The sequence below is a fragment of the Callospermophilus lateralis genome, chromosome X, assembly GCF_048772815.1.
Source record: "Callospermophilus lateralis isolate mCalLat2 chromosome X, mCalLat2.hap1, whole genome shotgun sequence".
Classification (NCBI taxonomy): Eukaryota; Metazoa; Chordata; class Mammalia; order Rodentia; family Sciuridae; genus Callospermophilus; species Callospermophilus lateralis.
In genome coordinates this window covers 48,528,647-48,553,021 of record NC_135325.1, presented here as the reverse complement: position 1 = coordinate 48,553,021, position 24,375 = coordinate 48,528,647, and the positions used below count along the sequence as shown (strand labels likewise).

At 37.6% G+C, this 24,375-nt stretch overlaps 1 protein-coding gene across 2 annotated transcripts in view; it reads right to left on the bottom strand.

Moving 5' to 3' along the window:
• Rlim (ring finger protein, LIM domain interacting) overlaps positions 1–24,134 on the bottom strand; it is a 31,755-nt gene extending 7,621 nt beyond the window's left edge. The window contains exons 1-4 of one of the 2 annotated variants that reach the window (XM_077106975.1): positions 23,966–24,134; positions 22,102–22,165; positions 1,747–1,939; positions 428–511 (exon numbers count right to left, since the gene is read on the bottom strand). In XM_077106975.1, the coding sequence (XP_076963090.1) occupies positions 428–511; positions 1,747–1,915 (253 nt within the window). In that variant the 5' untranslated portion in view covers positions 1,916–1,939; positions 22,102–22,165; positions 23,966–24,134. The remainder of the gene's footprint in view (positions 1–427; positions 512–1,746; positions 1,940–22,101; positions 22,166–23,965) is intronic. The other variant, XM_077106974.1, reaches the window with a different exon arrangement.
• Positions 24,135–24,375: the final 241 nt, after the last annotated feature.

Here is a 24,375-nt window from a genome sequence, read left to right as displayed (position 1 = left end):
CAAAAATGTATCTAGACATTGCCAATACTCCCCTGAGGGGGGCAAAATTACACCTTATTGAGAACCACTGGGACAGACAATGTAGCATTTCATATTGCTTGTGAGAAAGCCATATATTTATAAATAAGAAATTAAGTAAGGAGAAATTTCAACGGCCGTGGAAAACCAAGAGGAAAAAGGAATAACATTTTAAATAGGCCATTCCTCACTGTGTCCCAATTAATGCAAACAACCCAAAGGTGAGGCAGAAAAAAAAAAACATGTTGACATTCTCACCAAATATCAAGAAAATGCCACTTCTCTTTTTATGAGCAGTTACTTAGCACCAAATTAATTTGTGCCATTTCTGGATAATCTTTGTCTGACATTTACTATTATGAAGTGCTTATCATTCCATCCCCTACCCACCTCCCAAAGCAAAATATACCTCTATTTTCATCTGAGTTTTGGGGTGGTGGGCCCTCCTTAATTTGTTGTAGTCTTCTTAGCAACTCTTCCTCAGTACTTTCACCTGAAAGTTTAAAAATATTTTCCAAATTACAACAAGCAAAACATCATAGGGCAAAAATAAGCTTAGGGGAATAAATACTTCATCAGTGCCCAATGGTGATTTGACACATGAAAATTATAAGAAAAATATTATGTTTAAAATAGTTAAGAGCATAGTTTAAAAAAAACCTATAAAATTAAAAAAAAAGAAAACTAGAGATTCTTAAATATCTGAGGTGAAAACCAGGATGTAGCTCACTGTTAGAGCCAAGTGCTCAGTATTCTCGAGGCCCTGGCTTCAATCCCCAGCATGTACATATACAAAATTTCTAATTTTTAAAATACTTTTGCATATAATATCTAATTTTTTAAAATTGCAATTTTGGGAAGTAGATATTGTTATCTGCATTTTAAAATGAAAAAACAGACTGAGAGAGTGATTGACTTGCCAGAAGACACACCAAGTAACAGCAGGGCCAGAGCTCCAACTAAGGCATTCTTGACTGAAGTCTGGTACTGTTGGCTCAAAATGCAACCCCCACAAGTCTATTTTTTGTGGTACTGGTGATCAAAACCCAGGACTTTGCACATTCTAGGAAGCATTATACAACTGAACTATGTCCTTAACCCTTTAAAAAAATTTATTATAAGACAGAGTCTCAATAAGTTGCCCAGGCTGGCCTTGAACTTGTAATCCTCCTGCTTTAGCTTCCTGAGTTAGTGAACACACTCCCTCTTAAAAATCCTGCTTAAACCCTTACCTTTCAAAACATGCAACCACCCAAAGTGTAGTAGAAATAGAAATGAGGAGGAAGAGAGATGCTTAGTTTTAGCCAGGGTCAAAAGAGAGAGAATAACCAAAAGTTCTAACTGCTATTTTACCCATGACTAACTCTATAGGATTATATCTAGGACATATTTGGAGAATTGGAGATGACAAAATAAAGGTCTGTCCCAGGAACTAAAGTTTACATTATCTATTTCACACTTGGACCCATTTATATAAGTTAAAGAAAGCTAACTAAGAACAAAGAGATTGTCCAGCTCCTTTTTTGATTCATTTTGCTAAAAATTCATAATTTATAACTTTAAAATTTCTGACAGGATTTCCAAATAGAAATGAATAAAGTAAGAAGTACAGCAGTAAATGCCATTCTATATTCCTTGTATTAATCATTTTTTCATAATGACTAAAAAAACAAGACTTTTACAACCAGCAATTTACATATATAAATCCTTAAATTACATGCAGCATACCTGGGGTGCCTAGCAAATTGTTATCTCTCATAAGCCTATAATCTTCTTCACTCAGGTTATTTACAAACTGATAGAAAGCTTCTTCTCGATCCAATCGGTCCATCTGACTTCTGCGCTGTGCTGCAGATTGATCGCCACTTCCTTTATCGTTAGAATCCGAGTTTTCCATCTTGATGAACAAGTGGAAAATTATCTAAAAGGAGAAAGGAGACCAATCTTAGAAACAGGTCATTATGTATACTATTAAGATATCTTTTTTTTTTTGGTACCAGGGATTGAAGCCAGGGGTGCTTAACCACTGAGCAACATCCCCAGCCCTTTTTATATTTTTAAATTTAGAGTCTTGCTAAGTTGCTTAGGGCCTCACTACATTGTTGAGGCTGGCTTTCAACTTGCAATCCTCCTGTGCACCACGGCACCTGGCTTAAGACACTTGCCTGTTTCTATTCCCTTGCAATCCAAGAATGGCTTTCACATTTGGTGGGAGGGGGTGCTGGGGACTGAACCTAGAGTTTTGTATGAATGCACTCTACCAATGAACTACTGATCTCCAGGTTTTATATTTTTAAAGGATTAAAAATTAGGATATTTTATAATATGTAAAAGTCATATGAAACTCACACTTCAATGTTCATAAAATTTTATTGGAACAAAGCCATATACATTCATTTACATACTGCCTATGGCTGCTTTTGGGCTGTAATGGCAGAGTTGAGTAGTTGTGACAGACTGTAAGTGGCACTCTCACTGCTTTCCACTGCTGCTTTGTGCACTGTAAGCTGCCATGATGCAGTTAAAACTTGATAGTATTTCAGCTGTCATGTGTATTGCCATAATGTGACACTTTTGAAATTACTAAATTCATTATGTCAAATGAAAGAAAAAAGGACTTTGCATGGCATGCTTAAAGGAACATCAGATTATTTTCATCACATGATAAAGACTGTATTTATTACACAGACAATATAGATGTGCTAATGTAATACAGTATACACTTGATATTATTAGATTAAACACTTGTCATACTCTCAGTTCACAGAAAAGCCAGTCTTAAAAGATCAGAAAATTGAAAAATGAACCATTTCATCCAAAATATTTCTTTATTAAAAAAATGAAAACGAACCTTCAACTAAAGTAAGTTCACAAGTGGCTCATTTTTGCCTAATCAGGTAAAGCCATTTATCAGTGATAAATGGAATTGTTTTGAGAGCAGAAGTCTGCCCAGAGAAAATTTACGAATATTAGCTTTTTAGCTGGGCATGGTGGTACATTCCTGTAATCTCAGTGACTCAGGAGGATAAGGCAGGAGGATTGCAAGTTTGAGGCCAGTCAACAACTTAGTGAAACCTTGTCTCAAAATAAAAGGGGCTGGTGTTGTAGATCAATAGTAGAGTGCTTGTGTGTTCAATTCCAAGCACCAAGAAACCCCAAACAACAACAACAACAAAAAAACCCCAAAACAAATAACAATGTATTTGCCTTTTCAGGAATGTACTTGTACAAAAAGTCAAAGATAATGGAAGTCATATCACTAATCAATTGAATATTCATGCAAATGATGAAGTGGTTTTCCTTAGCTACTGATTAGTTGACAGATATAACTGATAATATTCAGTTGCTGTTTACTCAAGGAGCCAAGTGTTGATTATTTAAGGAGTTTGAACTAAGTGCAGAAGTAATCCCTATGAATAGTCTGCATGAAACTGTGAGAATATTTTTTTAAGGAAGTTGAGAAAACAATTCAGCACAACCTGAAGCAGATCCACTAAGACATGTTACAACTGAAATGATAAAAGTATGTATGGAGTGGAAAATGACCTCGTTGGACAATTTTATAAAGCCTACAAAAATGTAAGGCATTTAAAGTATGTGGTTATTCTGCAGGTACTATGCAGAAAATATTTGAATTCATCATGTTATTGAACCAAGTGGCGTCAATGGTGAATCTCACTTCTGTGAACTTAACCATCCTCAGTTCTATGAATTTTCTGTCAGAAATCTATACTCGCTCTATCATGTGGCATTCTGGTGGCTTAACATAGGTAAACTTTCTTGATTTGTTGTACTTAGGGAAAAGACTGAATTCTTTTTCTGAATGAGAAGAAACCACTCAATTACTAATTTCAAACAATGAATGGCTTGGGAAATTAGCTTTTGCTGTGGACTTGATAATCTTTCTTAATGAATAATAAGGCAAACAATGTTTATATTAAAAACCAATACTAATCAATCCAATAATAACTAGCACTGGCAACACAAATAATGTCAAGTTGCTCTATGTACTTGTTTGGCCTGTCAGAGAAACAAGAGCTCTATTCCCATACAAATTTACAGATTTATTTTTAGAGCTCAAACTATAATTTCAGAAGTGGTGTTTGGACCTTAATGTAAATGTAAAGGAAATTTCCTTATTTCAAAATCCATTTATCCATGCAACTGAGGAGCTTCTATGTAACATTCAATTGAAAATACTAACTGTGCTGTATGAGATCCTAAAAGATGAAATTCAAAAGAAGCTATCAAAATTCTGAAAATGCCTCCTCCAAGAGATGAGCATGCTTCATTAAAATCATATGCTTATGGGGAGGGTGTCATACTCAGTGTTTGCCTCATATGTGGGAAGCTTTGGGTTCAATCATCAGTACCATAAAAAATAAAACCAATTTACAGTTCTCTTTGCCAGGCATAGTGACACACACCTGTAGTCCCAGTGACTCAGGAAGCTGAGGCAGGAGGATTAAAAGTTGGAGGCCAGCCTGTGCAAATTAGTGAGACCCTGTCTCAAAAAATAAAAACTTTGCTGGGCATGGTGGTGTACGCTTGTATCCCAGCAACTTGGGAGGCTGTGACAGGAGGACTGCAAGTTCGAGATCAGCCTCAGCAAATTAGCAAGACCCTGTCTCAAAAAATAAAAAAGTACTGGGGATGTGGCTCAGTATCTCTGGGTTATATCTCAGGGTTAAATCCCTGGTATCAAAAAGAGAATTTTTGTGAAAATTTTACTTCTGTCTCCTAAAATTCACATGCTGAAGTACTAACCCTGTGAGAATGGAACCCCCATGCATGGATTAGTGCACTTTAGAAGAGGCCCCAGAGAGCCGCCTTGCCCCTTATACCAAAGAGGATAAAAGTCAGCCCTCAAGAAAAAACAAATTTGCCACTCCCTTGATTCCGACTTTCCAGCCTCCAAAACTGTAAGAAATAAGTTTCTGTTGTTTATAAGCCACCCAGTATATGATATTGTATTACAGTAGCCCCAACAGACAAGGACAATATGAAATTTGGTTTGTGGGGAAAAGATTAAGTCTATATTGGTACTAAGATTTAACCCCCTGCATACCTACATACAATATTTGAAGTACCAGAACATTTACAAATCCATTCTAAAGAGAAAAATTCTTTAAAAACCCCTTTCCAGATATAAACATTAAGAAGCTTATCTTGTCAAACTGCCTGCTTGCTGAGCCTAAGGAAACTTTAGGCTAGACATGGGCACACCTAGATTTACATTTTATTTTCCTTAGATCATTGTTCTTGTAAATATCCTAACATTATTTAAACAAATAAAAGTATGTTGAAGAAATGGAGGGAGTAGACCATAATATTTTTGGTAAGAGTTCCCTAATCCCATAAGTAAGATTCCTTAATTTTGATTAAGACTAAACAATAGAAATTTCTGACAAATGCTATCTTTATAACTTGAAACTTTTGGGGAAGACTAGGAAAATCAGCTTAAATAAACACCCATATAAATTATGTGGCTCAAGCACTAAAAACAAAACAACAAAAGCCATTTTTTCCCCACAATTTACTAACAGGAATAGCAAAAGCAAAAGCAACTGATTTGTTTAAAGTGCAGAGAGGCACAAAGGAAAAAGAAACTCCAGCTGTAATACCTCAAACCAAAAGAAAACCACCAGTAACATTTAGTGCATGTTCTTAAAGCAATTAATATTTTGAATGCCAATAACATGACAGGACAAGACCCACTTGTGAAGGATGAGTAAATAATTCTGAAAATAATTCTAGGATTAATAGGCTTTGCTGTGCATTGAGGCACACAGCTGTAATCCCAGGAACTTGGGAGATTAAGGCAGGAGTATTGCAAGTTTGAGCTTTGTCTCAGAAATTTAGTGAGATCCTATGCCAAAATAAAAAATTAGGACTGGGCCAGGCATGGTGGTACATGCCTGTAATCCCATCGACTTGGGAGGCTGAGGCAGGAGGATCACTAGTTCAAAGCCAATCTCAGCAACAGCAAGGTGATAAGCAACTCAGTGAGACCCTGTCTCTAAATAAAATACAAATTAGGGCTGGGATTGTCGCTCAGTGGTCAAGTGCCTCTGAGTTCAATCCCCAGTACAAAAAAAAAAAAAAAAAGATGATTAATAAGCTTTTAAAAAATACAAATCTTCTAGGCTAGAGGTACAGCTCAGTACTAGAGCATTTGTCTAACATGCTGAGGCCCTGGATTCAATATCACAAAAAAATTGATTAAAAATATAAATTTTTCCAACGAAGGTAAAAACATCTGGTAAGTTCTGACACTTCAAGGACATGAACCACAGATAACAGAAAACTCATATGCCAAGGACAATTAACAACAGTGGCACTAAGCCTTAAGAATAGCATCAAGAAGATTAAAGCCCAGAAGGAATAGAAACTTTCAAACATGTGAAGAAGATTCAAAAACAGCATGTGAAACAAGAAAGGGGTCTTATACTAAGCATAGGAGGGACTGACTATACTGAGAAGATGGAAGGTAGGGCCACTCAGCTTCTATTTTTTTTCAACAAGGAGAATTACCTTCTGATTTAAAGAATGAAAAAAAAAAAAAAAAAAACCAAACTTCTCAGAGAATTCAGAGCCAAGAAGAATGCATAACTTGTGCTGGATGTGATGGTGCATGCTTGTAATCCCAGGAACTTGAAGACTGAGGCAGAAGGACCACAAGTTTAAGGTCAGCCTTGGCAACTTTAGCCAGACCCCTTCTCAAAATAAGTAAGTAAGTAAATAAATAAATAAATGGACCTGGGATATAGTTCAGTGGTAGAGCATCCCTGGTTTCTATCCCCAGCACCACAAAAACACGTATAATTCCTAACAACAAAAATCTTTACAATATCATGAAGATGGTAAAACACTAGCTTTAAAAATGTTTCAATCTTCTGGGGCTGGAATTGTAGCTCAGTGGTAGAGCGCTTGCCTCCCATGCATGAGGTACTGCGCTTGATTCTTAGCACTGCATATAAATAAATAACAATAAAAGCCCATTGACAACTAAAAAAATATATATTAAAAATGGGGGGCTGGGATTGTGGCTCAGAGGAAGAATGCTCACCTAGAATGCATGAAGCACCGGGTTCGATCCCTAGCACTGCATAAAAGTAAATAAGTGAAATAAAGGTACTGTGTCCACATACAACTAAAAAATAAATGCTAAAAAAGATTATCTAATATCTTTTAAAAAATTATTCAATCTTCATAAAAGGTAAAGTCTAGAAATGATAGCACAGTAAAATGTAACAACAAACTTAGGGGACAGCTGGGAATGCAATTCAGTGATAGAGCACTTGCCTAGTATGTGCAAGGCCTTGGGGTCAATCCCAAGAAAACACACACATACACACACACACACACACACACACACACACACACACACACGGAAAATTCTGTAACAGACTATCAGATATACTGCTAACATGTAGAAGAAAACATGTCCACCAGAGGTGGAATTCACTGCCAAATTCTTATTGGCTTTACATAGGGATAGTTCTCAACTTTGGCTTGCACATTAGAATCACCTGGGAATATTTCTCTGGGTCAGACAGACATGAGTATTTTTGAAATTCCAGTTAATTCTATAGGGTAATAATGCTAACTTACTGATTTGTTTTCTGCACAGAATATGGAGTTTCTCTTCCTATCATGATGGAAAAACATGGGCTAGCCCAGTACTTCTTAAACTTCAGCATACATGTGAAAGATCTGAAAATCTTGCTAAATAGAGATTTTGATTCAGTAGAATGAGACCTGAGAATCTGCATCACTAATAAGCCACCAGGTGATGCTGATGCTGAACCTAGAATCACACTAAAGGAAGGAGCTTGATGATAATTCAGTTTAATAGATTCACGGCTGTTAATATGCTGATGCTGAACCTAGAATCACACTGAAGGAAGGAGCTTGATGATAATTCAGTTTAATAGATTCATGGCTGTTAATATACTACCCTCAAAGATTATGGAGCAAGCCAGGCATGCATGGTGGTGCATGCCTATAATCCCGGCTACTCAGGAGGCTGAGGCAGAAGGATAACAAGCTTGAGTTTAGCCTGGGAAACTTAGTGATACCCTGTCTCAAAATAAAGAGTTGAAGATGTAGCTCTGTGGTAGAGCACTTGCCTAGCATGTGCAAGGGCCCAGGGCTCAATCCCCAGTACTAAAAATAAAAAGATCATGGAGCAGTGTTAACCTGCAAATCACCCTATAAACTTGGCATTTAAAAATGAACCATTTGAGACGGGTGCGGTGGTGCACACCTGTAATCCCAGCAGCCCGGGAACCTGAAGCTGGAGGATCATGAGTTCAAAGTCAGCCTCAGCAATGGAGAGGTGCTAAGCACCTCAGTGAGACCCTGTCTCTAAATAAAAAAATAGGGCTGGGGATGTGGCTCAGTGGTCGAGTGCCCCAGATTTCAATTCCCGGTATCTCCCTGGGCCAAAAATTTAATCACCATTTGGACGAATCAGTTCAAGACATTCTCACCAAATACAAAAACAACTCAAAGTTGGGAGTTAACAGACGTACATAAGTAATATTCTGAATTCATAGTGAACTATGGGCTAAAATAAAATGACACAGTGATGATATATGTCCCACTTTGCACACTTTTATTAAGAGTGATCAGGCTAAAATAACTCATAGCAAAAGTAAAGAGTAGGGGAAGAACCTGTCTTGGCAGTTCACATGAAAAAGAACTCAAAAGTTCTTAACTACCACAAACTCAAAAAGCCTGTTTGACCTGGCTGCTAAGTAACTAACAGAGTCACAAGTTCCTTTCATATACTGCAGTGTTCAGGTAACAGCCCCATTGAAACCTGCTGTTTAGACTACCTGTGACATTTAAAAAAATATCTCCAAAAGGAAAATGACAAACACAAGCAAGTCTAGAATGACCAAGATGGTGAAAAACCTATAAACAAAAGAAATGGCAGGTCAAGCACTGGAGTATAGGCCTGTAATCCCAGCCACTCAGGAAGCTGAGGTGGGAGGAGAACTGAGTTCAAGCCCAGCCTGGGCAACACAAGACAACTTATCCCAGTCTCAAAAAATAAAATATATAAATTGCTTAATTACCTGGAGATGATTATCCTGAAGAAAGTCTAAAAAAGGACACAATTATCTTCAACTATTGAGAGGTATAACATAAAGAGAGTACCGGCCAGACTTGGTGGCACACACCTGTAATCTCTGTTACAGAGGAGGCTGAGGCATGAAGATCATAAATTACAGGCCAGCCTAGGCAGACCCTGTCTCAAAATAAAGGGCTAGCGATGTGGCTCAGTGGTAGGGTACTTGCCTAGCATGCCCAAGGCCCTGAGTTCAATCCTCACTACAAGGAAATAAAAAAAGGACTCAGGGTCCAGGCTCAGCGGTGCATGCCTATAATCCCAGCAATTTGGGAGTCCAGGGCAGGATGATTCCAAGTTCAAGGTAAGCGATATGCTATCTCAAAATAAAGTAAAGGGCTGAGGATATAGCTAGAGATAAGAGTACTCCTTGAGTTCAATCCCTAGTGCCCCAAAAAGGGATGGCGAGTGGGAGAAACTGGGGATGTAGCTCAGTGGTAGAGCACTTGCCTGGCATACACGAGGCCTTGAATTCAATCTCTAGTACTGCAACCCTCCCCTGAGAGAAAGACAGACAAGACACACCCACACCCACCCACCCACCCGAGAGACAAGCACACAACACTGTGTCAAATTAGAAATAGATAAAAAGGGCTGGGGTGGTGGCTCAGTGGCAGAGCATTCACCTAGCTTGTGTGGGTCACTGGGTTCAGTCCTTAGCATGACATTAAAAAAATAAATAAGGGTATTGTGTCCATCTGCAACTTTCTCTCTCTCTCTCTCTCTCTCTCTCTCTCTCTCTCTCTCTATATATATATATATATATATATATATATATATATATATATAGGGCGGCGGGGAAGGAAGGGAGGGAGGGACCAGGCACTATGGTGCATGCCTGTAATCCCAGTGGCTCAGGGGGCCGAGACAGGAGGATCATGAGTTCAAGGTAAGCCTCAGCAACAGCAAGGTGCTAAGCAACTCAGTGAGACCCCGTCTCTAATACAACAGTATGACAAAACTCCAAAATGGAGATGTAACCAGCCTCCTGAAGCAAGAAAAGTTATGCATCTCTGGAAATATTCAAGAAGATGCTGAATATTAAAAAGAAATATTCCTTATCAGGTAGGAGTAAGAACAGGCTGATTTCAAAAGATCCTTTGAACTAAAATGTCATTAAGGATAGTTCAGTTTCTTGGTCTTCTGCTCTGGGTAAAGGTCTTTTAAAGTTACATACTCCAGTGACACAAAATTATAGCAATTTCTGGGAAAGACCAATCTATTTTGGGTTGCCCCACCCCTGCCCAACATACCATATCCTTTATTCTATTCCTACTTTTCTTACAGATCTTCCTTAGTCTCTACCTATTTCAGTCACTCTTTCAAAGTCTATGGAATCTTACCTCCTATGAAGCTGCTACTGACTATCTCAGCTAGCAATTTTCCACCTATCTCTGCATACAATACTTGTCTGTGCCACCAGAGTGGCACTTCCTGCCTTCATGATGCTTTTGTTAAATGTTATGAGTCTTCTCTTCCCAAGTAGTTTCCTTTAGAGAAAGAACCAGACTTATAGTCCTTTTAAAACTCCTCCAAAAGCCACTAGCAAAATGCCTTACACAGTGTAGATATTTAAACCACTGAACCAAATCCAATGTGAATATTGAGTTCATTTCCCTTAATAACCTGTCTGAAGCAGCACAGTCCAAAAGAAACACAATGTGAACCACATGTAATTTAAAATTTTTGAACAGCCACATCAAACAAGTAAACTCTTGAATGGGAATATGGCTCAGTTGTAGAGCATTTGCCTTGGCACGCATGAGGTTGATCCCCAGCCCTAGAAACAAAAAGTAAAAAAAGGGTAAATTAAAAAAATGTTATTGAAGCTGGACATAGTGGTGCACACCTGTAATCCCAGCAGCTTGGGAAGCTGAGGCAAGAGAATCACAAGTTCAAAGGCAGTCTAGCATCTTAGCAAGACCCTGTCTTGAAATAAAAAAATAAAAAGGGCTGGGAATGTGGTCCAGTAGTAAAGTAATCCCAGGTTCAATCCCTGGTACAAAAAAAGATTTTGCTTAACAAAACCAAAACATCACTTTTCTTGTTAGGTGTAGCTCAGTGTTAGAGCATTTCTAGCATGCTTGAGGCCCTGGGTTCTAACTCCGGCACCTCAAAAGAAAAAAAAATCATCACTTTAATGTACTATCAATATAAATCACTGAGATGATTTTTTAAAACACTAAACTTCCAAAACAATAAAGTTGTGTTTAATGGAAAATCATTTTATTTTACTTTTTAAAAATATTTTTTAGTTGTCAATGAACCTTTATTTTATTTATATACGCAGTGCCGAGAATCAAACTCAGTGCCTCACACATGCTAGGCAAGCACTCCACCACTGGACCACAACCCCAGCCCCTGGAAAATCATTTTATACATTTTAGTTTTTTAATTTAAAATGAAATAAAATTAAAACTTTACTTTCATAGTTACACTAGACACATTTCAACTGTCCAACAGCCACAGAGTTAGTAGCTACCATATGGGAAGACACAGCTTTAAAGCATTTTTTTTTATTGGAGAAAATGTTGGAGATTGAACTCTGGACCCATGCCATTAAGCTACATCCCCTAGCCCTGCATTTGCTTTAAAGGTAGAAAAAGCTCAAGTATAGAAAGAGTTCCAAATGTTCCCAATATAGTGTTTATACTCTATAAACCCACTGTACATCCCCTTTGTTTTGAAAACAAAATAACAATGCTGAACACTCTGTAAATACACATAGGATAGACACTAATATTTTTCTTTCTTTTTTTGTGGTGCTAAGGATTGAACCAAGGGCTGCACATATGCTGGGCAAGCATTCTACCATTGAGCTAAATCCTCAGCCCTGGAATAAGTTTCCTATGCTGCAATGCCAGCAACTCAGGTGGCCAAGGCAGGAGAATTACAAGCCCATCCCAGGAACTTAGTGAGACTCTTGTCTCAAAATAACAAAAAGGACTGGGGATGTTGCTCAGTAGTAGAGTGTCCCTAGATTTAATCCCTAATATCAAAAATTATTCACTCTTAAATCTTGGAATTTCTAGTTTCCTACATGGAGACCAGAGACACAACATTATACGTCTGTTCCAAACTCTCCTGACACTAATTTTGGAGATTGGTGAACAAAAATTTTTTTAAAACAATACTGGTGATTGAACCCAGAGGCACTCTACCACTGAGTGACATCCCCAACCTTTTTATTGTTTGCTTAATTTTGAGACAAGGTCTAATTTGACAAGGCTGACCTGAAACTTGTAATTTTCCTTCATCATCTTCCCCAGTAGTTGGGATTTAAGATGAGATTGTTGAATCTTAACTCCTGCCTGGTGAGCCTGAATTTCATTCTACAAGAGGGGTTTTTTAGTTTATTCTTTAATTAAAAAATATAACAATGAGACACTCACAAGCATTATGCAAACAAACCTAAATTATTATTATTTCCATAATAGCATGCTGTTCTCCTTTCCCCCTAAATAATTCATATATGAAAAATCAAGGAAACTATATCCCCAAATGATGGAATTCCCGCAGCAGGATTTCAAAATTGTAACCAAACTGGCAAGGCTTCATTAAACACAACACAATGTTTTTGTTAAGGTAGAGACTTCAATCCAAGCAACAAGGTTAGTTAAGAGACGGGGAAAGAACAATCTGATTTAGTTCTCTACTTTTGCACAAAGTCTCTATCCTCTCAGACTTAATTCTGCATTTCCCCTGAACTAGGAATGCAGGTCAAATGTACCTCTATCCTTTAGGTTCAGAGGTCCCAAGACCATTGGTAATCAATCACATTTTCAAAGAAAATAAAATGCAAGCCATGTTCTCAAATGTCCTGAAAAATAATCTTACTCTCACACACCCAATGAACCCAGTCTCATTAAGCAGTCCTGTGCCAGTTAAGTGGCATAAAATGAAGAAATCTAATAAATATAAACCATAACAAGTTCTGCTTCTAGTAGATGTTAACACCACTATTTAATAAGTGAAAAAGAACATCTTAAAGGTTAAAGCATGACAAAGATGTTAATACAAATTATAAACAGACTTTTCTCCATTTTGGTATGAAAATATGAGAGAAGAATTCCGCTAACAAACGAAGAGGGCTGAAAAGATCAGTGGTAGATCAGTGGTACAGTGCTCACCTGGCATGCAGTAAGGTCCTGAGTTCAATCCCCAGCACAACTTTAAAAAAAAAGAGAAAAAAGAAACCATACATACCCCTAGACTCCTTCAACATCATCATAAAAGACAGAATTCTAGATCTATTTAATTATCTCACTTTCAAGTTATAACATTCATGTATATAAGACAAATTCTGGCTTGAGCATGACTAGCTTCATCCATTTTTAAATAATTATTTCTATTAAGAGAGTACCAATAAAACATAATTTAGACAACAAATTATAATTATTCTTATTAAACCATTTAGCTCTCTCCCTGGTTACAGGCAATACCCATCACCCTATATTTACATAGGGCTTTTACCTGTATTTCACTTAATTCTTACAACAATACCATTAAGTAAGAATCACTACCCCTACTTTACAGACGAGAAACAGAAACATGGCAAGAGGAAGTAATTTATCAAAGACATTGTGGCTAGGAAAAGGCCAATAATTAAACCCAGATGTCCTGATTCCAAATTCAGTCAACTTTTCACTAAATGACAATTGCCTCCCAATATATCCCAAACTGATGTATTTTAAAATATATTCCTTTTATCCCAACAGGCAAGACCAAACTATTCAATCTCACCATGAGTCTTTAATACCATGTTCACTCCTTATATGAAAACTTCCCAAAATGGGTCTGGGTCTGGGAATGTAGCTCAATAGCAGAACACTTGCCTAGCATATGAGGCCCTGGGTTCAATCCCCCAGCACTGGGAGGGAAAATCTTCCAAAATGACAAAACATCTTTTGATTGATTGCAGTGCCTCACACACAGGAGATCACTGAAGTACACCCCCAGCCTACAAAACATCTCATAAGCAGCAAGAACCTAGCAGGAATTATTCCAAATAAGTCAACTTTTTGTAATTTATCTGATTCCACTCCTAGAAACAAGGAACCAGGCTGGGCATGGTGGTGCACGCCTGTAATCTGAGTGACTCAGGAGACTGAGGCAGGAGGATAACAAGCTTGAGTACAGCTTCAGCAACTTAGTGAGACCCTTTCTCAAAAAATAAAAGAGCTGGGGATGTAATTCAGTGGCAAAACATCCCTGAGTTCTAGGCCAACCTCAGCAACTTGGTGAGGCCCTTTCTCAAAAAATTAAAAAAGAGCTGAAGATGAAGCTCAGTAACAAAGCATCCCTGGGTTCAATCCCCAGCAAAAAACCCAAACAAAACCAACCAATCAAACAAACAAACAAAACCCCCAAACAGACAAATCAAGAAAGCCACACAAGAAGCAAGGAGCCAAATTAAAGATTTTATCTAGTCATTTCAGAAAACTACTCAGGGCTAGGGATATAGCTCAGTGGCACAGTGCTTACCTAGTATGCATGAGGCCCTGGGTTTGATCCCTAGCTCTGCAAACACACATACACACCTGCCATGAAATACTATTCATCTGGTCAATAAATATATACTTGTATCAGATAAATTGAATTTGGGGTAGGAGAAACCAGTAAGAAAACCAATCCTGAGATTTATTCAGTAATTAAGTAATCTATAACAGTTCATTCACTCTGAGAATTTTATTTCTTGATTAAAACACATTTAACAAAAAAGATGTGAGTAAATAATAATATATTAAAAAGAAAAGGAATGAGAGAAACAAAACTTATTGGAAAATATTGGGGATTGCTAAGGTACAAACTAGTTACTTTGAAAATTGATAATTAAAGGTAAAAAAATTAAGCATTTTTAGGCCTTACATTTTAAATTGTATTTTAAGATTACCAAAATGCTTTTTTGAAGAAAAAACTACTAAAAAAGTTATTATGGACAAAATAAGAAGTGATAATAAAAATAGAAAATCCCTAATCACTACTTTTAAAGTCTGAAAATTAAATTAAAATACTCTTCCATTTTACAACTGCTTATCCTTATGAGGACAAATTTTCTTCATATAATTCAAACAAAACAACACACTGAATGTAGATGCAGAGACTTACCTGTCTTCTATTAAGACAGACATTAAAATGACATAAAAATGTAAAACAATTCCATTTTTCTCACTAAAATTTTTGGTTTAGAAAGTTAACATCTAATGGTTTTGCTATTTTTTAAATGAGGTAATTAAAGTTTCAAAACAATTATCAGGTCTAATTTCTACTATGATAATCTTGACATATATTTCAGATATGCAAAAGGTCTTTGGGTTATCAATAATTTTTAAGTAAGGGGGTGATGAGACCAGAGTGTATGAAAACCATACAACTGTGTAGGATTATCAAAATGTTCAAACTGAATCTAACCATATGGTTAAAAAAAAAAAATCAGACAAATCTAGATTGTGGACCTTTCTACAAAACATTTGGTCTAGACTCAAGATGTCAATGTGGGCTGGGGTTGTGGCTCAGTGGTGGAGTGCTTGCGTGGTATGTGTGAGGCACTGGTCTGGGTTCAATTCTCACCACCACATATAAATAAAATAAAGGTAAACTGACAACTAAAAAAAAATTGCTTTAAAAAAAGTCAATGTCCTGAAAAACAAAAATTAAAATAAAAAAATAAAAATGTGGGAGATGTTTTTTAAGAAAACTAAATACAGTTCTTAACCAAGTGAAATACACACATATTGGCTAAATACTAAATGAAAAAAAAACATATCTATACAGACATTTGGGGAATAATTGAAGAAATTTATATAAATATTTGGTACCAGGGATTGAACTCAGGGGCACTCAACCACTAAGCCACACCCCCAGACCTATTTTATATTTTATTTAGAGACAGGGTCTCACTGAGTTGCTTAGCACCTCACTCTTGCTGGGGCTGGCTTTCAACTTGCGATCCTCCTGTCTCAGTCTCCTAAACCGCTGGGATTACAGGCATGGTCACCATGCCCAGCTAGAAATTTTAATGCCAACTGAATATTAGAAAAATTATTGTATCAGTGTTAAATTTCTTGGGTATGATAATATTGTGGTTGTAATAGAGATTTACAACCTCCTGCTTTAGTCTCCTGAGTATTTGGGATTACGGTTGTAGTGTACCAGCTAAGTTGCAGTGTATCACTACAACCTGGCTCATATTCTTAAACTCTTACATATGTAAGAATACATGTTATTTTAACTAAAGAGTAGCAACTTAATAGACTTCTTCCCAAAAAAGGATAGACTTCAAAAAGGAAGTCTAGGAGTAGGGATATAGCTCAGTTGGTGGCAGAGTGCTTGCCTCACATGCACAAGGCCCTGGGTTAGATCCCCAGCACCACACCAAAAAAAAAAAAAAAAAAATGAGGAAGTCTAATGTTGGCTCAATTTTTATTTCTTGGTAGTGAACCAGTTTTGTAAGAACCACACCCTGAGAATTTTAAAGAATAATTTCAAAAAAGGAATTAACTTCTAAAACCATTACATTAATTATGCAAATTACTGTTTCTGACCACTGCTAATAGTATGATCTCATTCAATACACTTAGTCCATGAAAAGAACATTGTTATGATATTATAGTTGAAAAGTCATTTAATCCAGGTATGGTCCAGTACTCCTGTAATCCCAGCTACTTGGGAGGCAGGAGGATTGCAAGTTTGAGGCTAGCCTGGGCAACTTAGTGAGAGCCTTTCTTAAAAAATAAAAAGAGCTGGGGGCCAGGGTTGTGGCTCAGTGGTAGAGCACTTGCCTAGCATGCATGAGGCACCTGGTTTGATACCCGGCACCACATAAAAATGAAAACAAACAAAATAAAGGTATTGTGTCCATCTACAACTAAAAAATATTTTTAAAAAGAAAATTAAATAAAAAGAGCTGGGAATGTAGCTCAGTGGTAGAGCTCCCCAGAGTTAAATCCCCAGTACCACAAAAATTAAAGAGAGAGAAAATTCACTTATTATTATTTAGTATTAATGAGTCAGAAGATCTGGAGCTCAGTATAAATATGCACATAATAAATGGCTATACTACATCATAGTATCCTTAACTGTTAACAAAAAGCTTAAAAACTGTTAACAAAATAGACTTAAACAATCTTGACCCTGGGTTCAAATCCAAGCTCCATACACACAAAAAAAGAGGGCTGGGGTTGTGGCTTAGTGGTAGAGTGCTTGCCTAATATATGTGAGGCACTGGGTTCGATTCTCAGCACCACATATAAGTAAATAAATAAATGTCAACTGACAACTTAAAAAAAAACAATCTTGAAACATCAAGTTAAATGCTTGTGTAAATGCTGATTTTAAAATAAGCTATGTCTGTTAAGTCTGGAAGAAACTGCCTCTTTCTAAAAACAAAAAAGGGCTGGGTTAGATGAACGAATTAAAGTAATCTAACATCAACCAACCACTAAAATATGTTGAGCATCATCACCTTTTGCATACCTGTTCATCCAAGTTCCAAACTTGATAACATGCTAGAGTAGGAAAAACCAGTTTAAATAAAAAATTAATTTTGTTATGATATTAAGAGTTGAAAAGTCATTTAAGCCAGGTATGATGGCATACTCCTGTGATAATAGCAACTCAGAGGAGGCTGAAGCAGGAAGATCAAAAAATTCAAAGACAGCCTCAGCAACTTAGCAAGACCCTGTATCCAAAAAAAAAAAAAAAAGGAAAAAAAGACCAGGGTATAAAACTCATTGGTTGAGCACCTGTGAGTCCAATCCCCAGTACCAAAAGAGAAAAAAAATTTCCTAGCAACTTGGGAGGCTGAGGCAGGAGGATTGCAAGTTTGGGGCCAGGTTCAGCAACTCTGTGAGACTCTGTCTCAAAATAAAAAGGGCTGGAGATATAGCTTAGTGGTAAAATATCCCTGGGTTCACTCCCCAGAACTTAAAAAAAAACCTACCAAAGGATATAAGCATTAATGGCATGTGATCTTTTGTCAATAAAATGTTAGCTCAATAATGCCATCACCAAAATTATTTCATATAGTTTTTAAAAAGTTTTTATAGTTTTTAATAAAGTTTTTTAAAAGTTAAATCACTACTGAATTTGAGGTGAGGATATAAAGTATCATCATATGAGTATACACTGAAAAGTGCTGTCAATTCTTCACATATAGAATGTGTAATTAAAATTTATGACATTTTTAATAGACACATAAATGTTTGGTAACAACCAGATAACTTGTTTATTCTATACATGGGTAGCAGAGGGGAATTCAGCTCTATGAAAAAGAAAATAAAAATTCTAGTGCTGTCTGTAACCGGGCCATGTGAATTTTAGTCAAATCATTTCACCTCGTGCCTCAAGATCTCCCTCAACATTATACAATATTAGATTAAGCCATATACAAGGTACCTTCCATGTCAACGAATCTGTGATTTTGATTAAGATGCGATCTAAGAGGTTAAAAAAGTAAAACTTAAGAAATAACGTAAATAACATGTAAACTTAGAAGCTGTGCTTTCCTCACTGTAGATTTGGTCACTATGTATTTTTATCTCCCTTTACTTGATTACCTTATCTTTGTAAAACAAAATATAAAACTTTCTTAAAAAAAAAAAAGAAACAGGGTAAGGTTGATGTATTACTATCTCTACTAATTGCAAGATACCTTTCACCAACCACACAATTTGTTGAGAATTTCTAACAGTGGCCTATCAGAAGATGCTACAAAGGCATTCACCACTGCTACTACTACAGCAATAAGAGATTATAAATTATCTGAATGGCAGTAGTAGCTTAGCCTCACTTGTGTTATTCTATCTTTACCACCTGTAAAGGGCAGCAAAAACAAATCAAAAGGACTCAGGAATGTCCCTCCTGTGTCTTATCTCTTGGCAGGAAGTCTATTAACTAGCAACTTACAATTTTGACTACTACAACCCTCTAAAAAAGTTAAATTGAAACAAGAGAACTAAGAACTCCAGTAAAGTAGATCAAAGGACAGAAGAACATGCCATGCTGCCAATTCATACCATCAAGTCAGTTAAAGAAGAAAACCATTATGACAACATTTCATCTCATTCAAGTACCTTAGTGAATTTAATCTCATTACCCATTTCATGTTATTCTATTGAGTTACATCACTAAATCAGAATTTGGTCTTATTCATAAACTCAATTTTGATTCGCTGCTCTCATTGCTTCCAAGAAGTTAAAAAAAAGACGGTTCAAGTGTTTATTAAAAGTTATTAATGTAAAATCACTAATTACTGGCAATGCTAGTATTCATCATCAACTAACATACTATTTTAAGAACTTAAGATTTCCTATTGGGGCGGGGGGAGAGTAAAAAAAAGATTTCCTATTAAAAAAATCAACTTAAAATATTATCTACACCAGTCACATATTATTTGAGGAAAACAATTTGTATTTTGGACCAGCATTCTGTCAATTGTCCTTCCTGAACAAATGTTCCTACATAGACTTGACATGGGGATGTCCATATATGCCTGTTTTGTCCAGAAGAGTAGTGGTTCGTACTTGTGCTAAAATAATAATTAATCTGTTCTCAAAATATTTTAGTTTGGGCTGGGTGCAGTGTCACAAGCCTATAATCCCAGCGACTTGGGAGGCTGAGGCAGGAGGATCACAAGTCTGAGACCAGCCTCAGTAATCCAGCAAGACCTGTCTCTAAATAAAATATAAAATAGGGCTGGGGATGTAGTCCAGTGGTTGAGTGTCGATCCCCAGTACCAAAAAAAAAAAAAAAAAAAAAAAAGTATTTCAGTTTGGGTACTTAATATGGTCACCTTAGTTTTAACTACTATTAAAGGGAACTTTGATCAATGAAAATTATAGCTAACTTCTTCCTCCAGTTGTAAGATTAGGAGGAAGGGAACTTTTTTCACTCCAGAAAAAAATTTAAAACATTTAACACAAATATCTCCTTCTCTGCCAGAAAGTTTCATGTTCATTAATATTCAGACTCCATTAAACCATCAAACATTGTAACAGCAACTTAACCTGCAGTTGTAAAATTACAAGAGGCCCATAAATCTATATGTATACACCAGATGCTGTCTATAGATGTCTTGCACATATGTAGGTGCTATTATGATTATTGAAGAAAAAAAAGACATAAATATGATTGGTATCTTATACTAGTTATCAAAACTCTGTGGTGCACACCTGTAATCCTAGTTACTCAGGAGGCTGAGGCAGAAGGATCCCAAGCTCCATGGTAAAGCACCCCCTGATTCAATCTCAAGTATCCACAAACAAAACAACACAACTTCAAAGTATTGCATAACCTGGATACTTCTAGAAATCAACAGGCCATAAGGTTTTAGAAATCTTTGTGTTATACAAAATTTTAAGAAGCAGACTTACAAAAGCAACAGTTGTCCCCATTCTAGGCAGTGGCTCCAATTCTAGCAACTCACTGATCTTAGACAAGACTTCTCACATTCTAATTTGTAATCCACACTAAGGTAAATCCAGGAAATAGGAGGTTGGTCAATGATGTGTTCTATTTCCCAGACCACCAGAGCTATGGAATAAGTAATATACACACAGTATAATCCCATAAATACACATACCCCATGGTATTAGTTAACACCTCGCTACAAGTTCACTAATCTGAAAGATATTCATCAGCCTAATATTTCTAGGAATTTTACTATTAATTAACCTTTTCCTAAAACCTTTTCTAATTTTCAAATTAAGTTTACCAACCTGTATCAAGAGCGCTAATAGTTGAAACAAACAGTAACAGAACACCAACAACAAAAAAGCAGGGATAATTGCAAGGTATGTCTCACCTGCTTCATAAAGTAGATTACTTTTAACAGTTAACCTGTTTTTGTTCTTTTTTTTTTTTTTTTTGGAGGGGAGGCTGGGAGTACTGGGGATTGAACCCTGAGGCACTTTACCGCTGAGCTGCTCCCAAGTCCTTTTTCAAAATTTTGAGATAGGTTCTTGCTAAGTTCCTGAGACTGAACTTGAACTTGCCATCCTCCTGCCTCAGCCTCTCGTGTAGCTGGGATTACAGGTTATCACCACCTCCAGCTAAGTTAACAAAACTTTTTAGTGCAACATAACCTAGAGACTTATTACAACTTTTCATTTTCACTGCATTTCTGATGTAACTGGGCAACAGGGAGGTCTAGGGGCATTAAAGTTTGGTGACTTGAATGTGAGACAGACCTGAGATAAAATGAAGGTTCCACCATTCACTAGCTTTTTAACTGAGGACAAATTACTTAACTTTCAGTGCTCTCTGTAAAAATTAACATCCTCTCAGGATGCTTTGAAGTAGTACACAAGCCCTCAACAGAAGTTAGTTATGAATTTAGGCTATCCATCCCAGTTTGCCTATGATAATCCATGTTTGCACCTGTTTGTGCCAGAATAACTATTAATAATGTTCCTTTTGCTTTTAAAAGTGTCCTGGATAGGGCAATAAATCTATGTGGTTACTTTAACAATGGTGATGATAATAAAAGGAATTAACATCAATTAGGGTATTATATACCAATGATTTTTTAATCATGAAGGGAAAAAAAATCAAATACCACACACAATAATGTAAATTACATTCCTGTAAGATATTCTGATATTTCATTTAGCTATTCACTGAAATTAAAAAGTTATTTTATTTTTATATTTGGGTTGTTCTAACAATGATTTAAGGCAACAATTTTTTGTTCTTTCTGTTCTATACAGGTACTGATAAAGAGTAAAATTCACAGATAAAGCACTGGTGAGTTCAGGTACTGAGAAACATTACCCTTTGAATTCCCAGTGAAAAGTACCCATTCTCATCATGAAGAATGCCCAACACCAACTAATATATATCAATGAGCCCATCCAACCACAGGGCCTGTAAAACAGAACAATAAATATTTGTAAACATGCATTCTACATATAAATCATCAGGAGACGCAACAAAAAATAAATTACCTGACTGTTATGACATAGTATTGAATTACAATAAACTGGATTTTAGTTTTCTTCACACTCTGCTCTAGAAAAAAAAAGAATCCATTATTCTTCCTCTTTTATAAGATACATTTATTTTTTTGAAATAAGACACATCCTTTAAAAATACACATCCTATGTATTTTAGTTACACAACCATAACCCAACCTAACTCAATATTAGTACCAGAATATTTGGGGAGATCAAGAAAGTGAGAGGGAACCAGGAATTAGTATAAGATTTCCTTTACAGGCTGAGAGGCAATCTACTTTTTAATATAAACTTGCTTAAAATAGGCCTTTCCTTATCAGACCAGTAATTATTTTCAGATTCTGATAGTCACTTTCAATGCCTTATTTGGCACATTACACTAGCTAAGGCAGGGACTAAGATACTTTAAAAAAAATCACCACATTTGTGACATGTTTCAATAAGAGGAGTCTGTCCTAAAATTGTATTTTAAGAAGGATTTGGTTTCATCTTTTTGGGTATTTTAACTTATATTTTCACAGTTTAGAAAACTATGTGAGTAGAGGGCAGGCCTGTAACTGTGCCTGCCTGCTCTCAAGTCCTCCAGGACTAACACAATGTACCTGATGGAGGTGATATGAGTAATTACTCTGTAATCACGAAGAGCCAAAGAAATGGTTATTAGTACATTTATCATTTCTTCCTCTCTTCAATCATCAAAAGCACTGCGGTTAATTCTGCCCCAGGAATTGCAGGCTCCTTATTTCCAGCAAAAAATTACTGTGGGGCCTTGCAAATGGTGCATGACAATCTGATATAAATACTTCCTTTTGCCCCCAAACGAAAAAATGACCTAAATAACAAGTCAGGTAGGCCTCAGATTCCCGGACTAACCTGTGGAATAAGTATGGTGAAACTGTCTAGGGAAGGAACGTGGCTGTCTCCTCCATCTTGAAATTAATCAGCATAAGGGAAAAAGGGACTGAGTATTCAGGAAGCAGAAGCCCAACCGGTTAATACTAGTTACTTAGCTATGGCGTACGTGGCAGGTACCGCCCGCAGAAGCAGAGAGACCCTTAGGCTTTTTTTTGTGGGGGGGGAGGGGGTTGGGTTGTTGGGAGGATTGAACGGAAATTAACTTGAAAATAATTTGGCCAAACTCCCAACCTTACCCAGAGAAAAACAACAAACATGCAACGGCTTTTCCCTCCCTTTTGGGGGGGATCCTTCCAGTGATAACTGGCAAAGGATACACCAGGGTTATAAGAGCAAGGGAGTAAACCACAGTTGCCTCAGTTCCTTCAAGGAAGATGTCATCGCGGCCCCAGGGGGCGCCTAATTGGTAAAGCCCTGCATAAGGGCTCAAAATAGGGTTTTGTAAATCCTGGGAAAATCTAAAGGCCCAAAAGTTCCCAGCATCCGACTCGGAGCAGCCAGATATTACCCCTTTTCCCAAACCCGAGCCCGCCATGTAAAACGAGGGGTGGAGAGGGAAGCCTCCCCCCAAGAACAGAGAAAAACCCGAGGCACTGTAAGATTCTCACGCCCGAGGCCAAAACTCAAACACCGCCTCCCCTTAATTCTTAAGGCTCCGGAGGGCCCGGGCTGCGGCTCGCGGGGCCACGGAGAGGAACTACTACCCACCTCCTCTTCCCCTTCTTCAAAGAGCCGGACGAGTATACCACCCAACTAAAATGGCAGCGGCGACTACGCCACGGAGCCCCCCGCAGCAACGGGCCTGGGGTCCGGAGGCGGCGCTGAGCCTCTGCCACAACGCGTCACTCGGGCCATTTTGAGAGAACGCGGCAGCAGTGGCTCTGCTGTCTTCCTCTCGCTCTACATCCATTTCTCAGAGGATTCCCATGTCTTCACTTACTCGGTTTTAGGGTCAGGATCTCACTCGGTTGTTTCGGCCGTCTCCGCTGAGGCTTCTCCGCGCCTCCCCAGCCGCCTCTCTCAAGCCCGCCTCCGATGAGTCGCTGGTTGAGACCCGCCTCTACCCCAGCGCCTGCTCCGAGACGTTGCTCAGGCAGCCATTATCTTCCCCATTGTTACCAAGCAGCGACAGGAAACGACTGCCCACAACAGGAAGTGATGATGCCGCGTCTGGGCTCCGCAGCCCCACTCCCAGCCAGTTAGCCAATCCCAGTCGATTCCTTGAAAAGGCTCGGCGGGCAGAGGAGGGGGACGGCCGACGACGCGGCAAGGCGGGCGTGGGTTTGGAAAAGGAAAGCTGCTATGACGCCCACCATGTGACAGGCCCCACCCTCTTCCGCCATTTTGAAT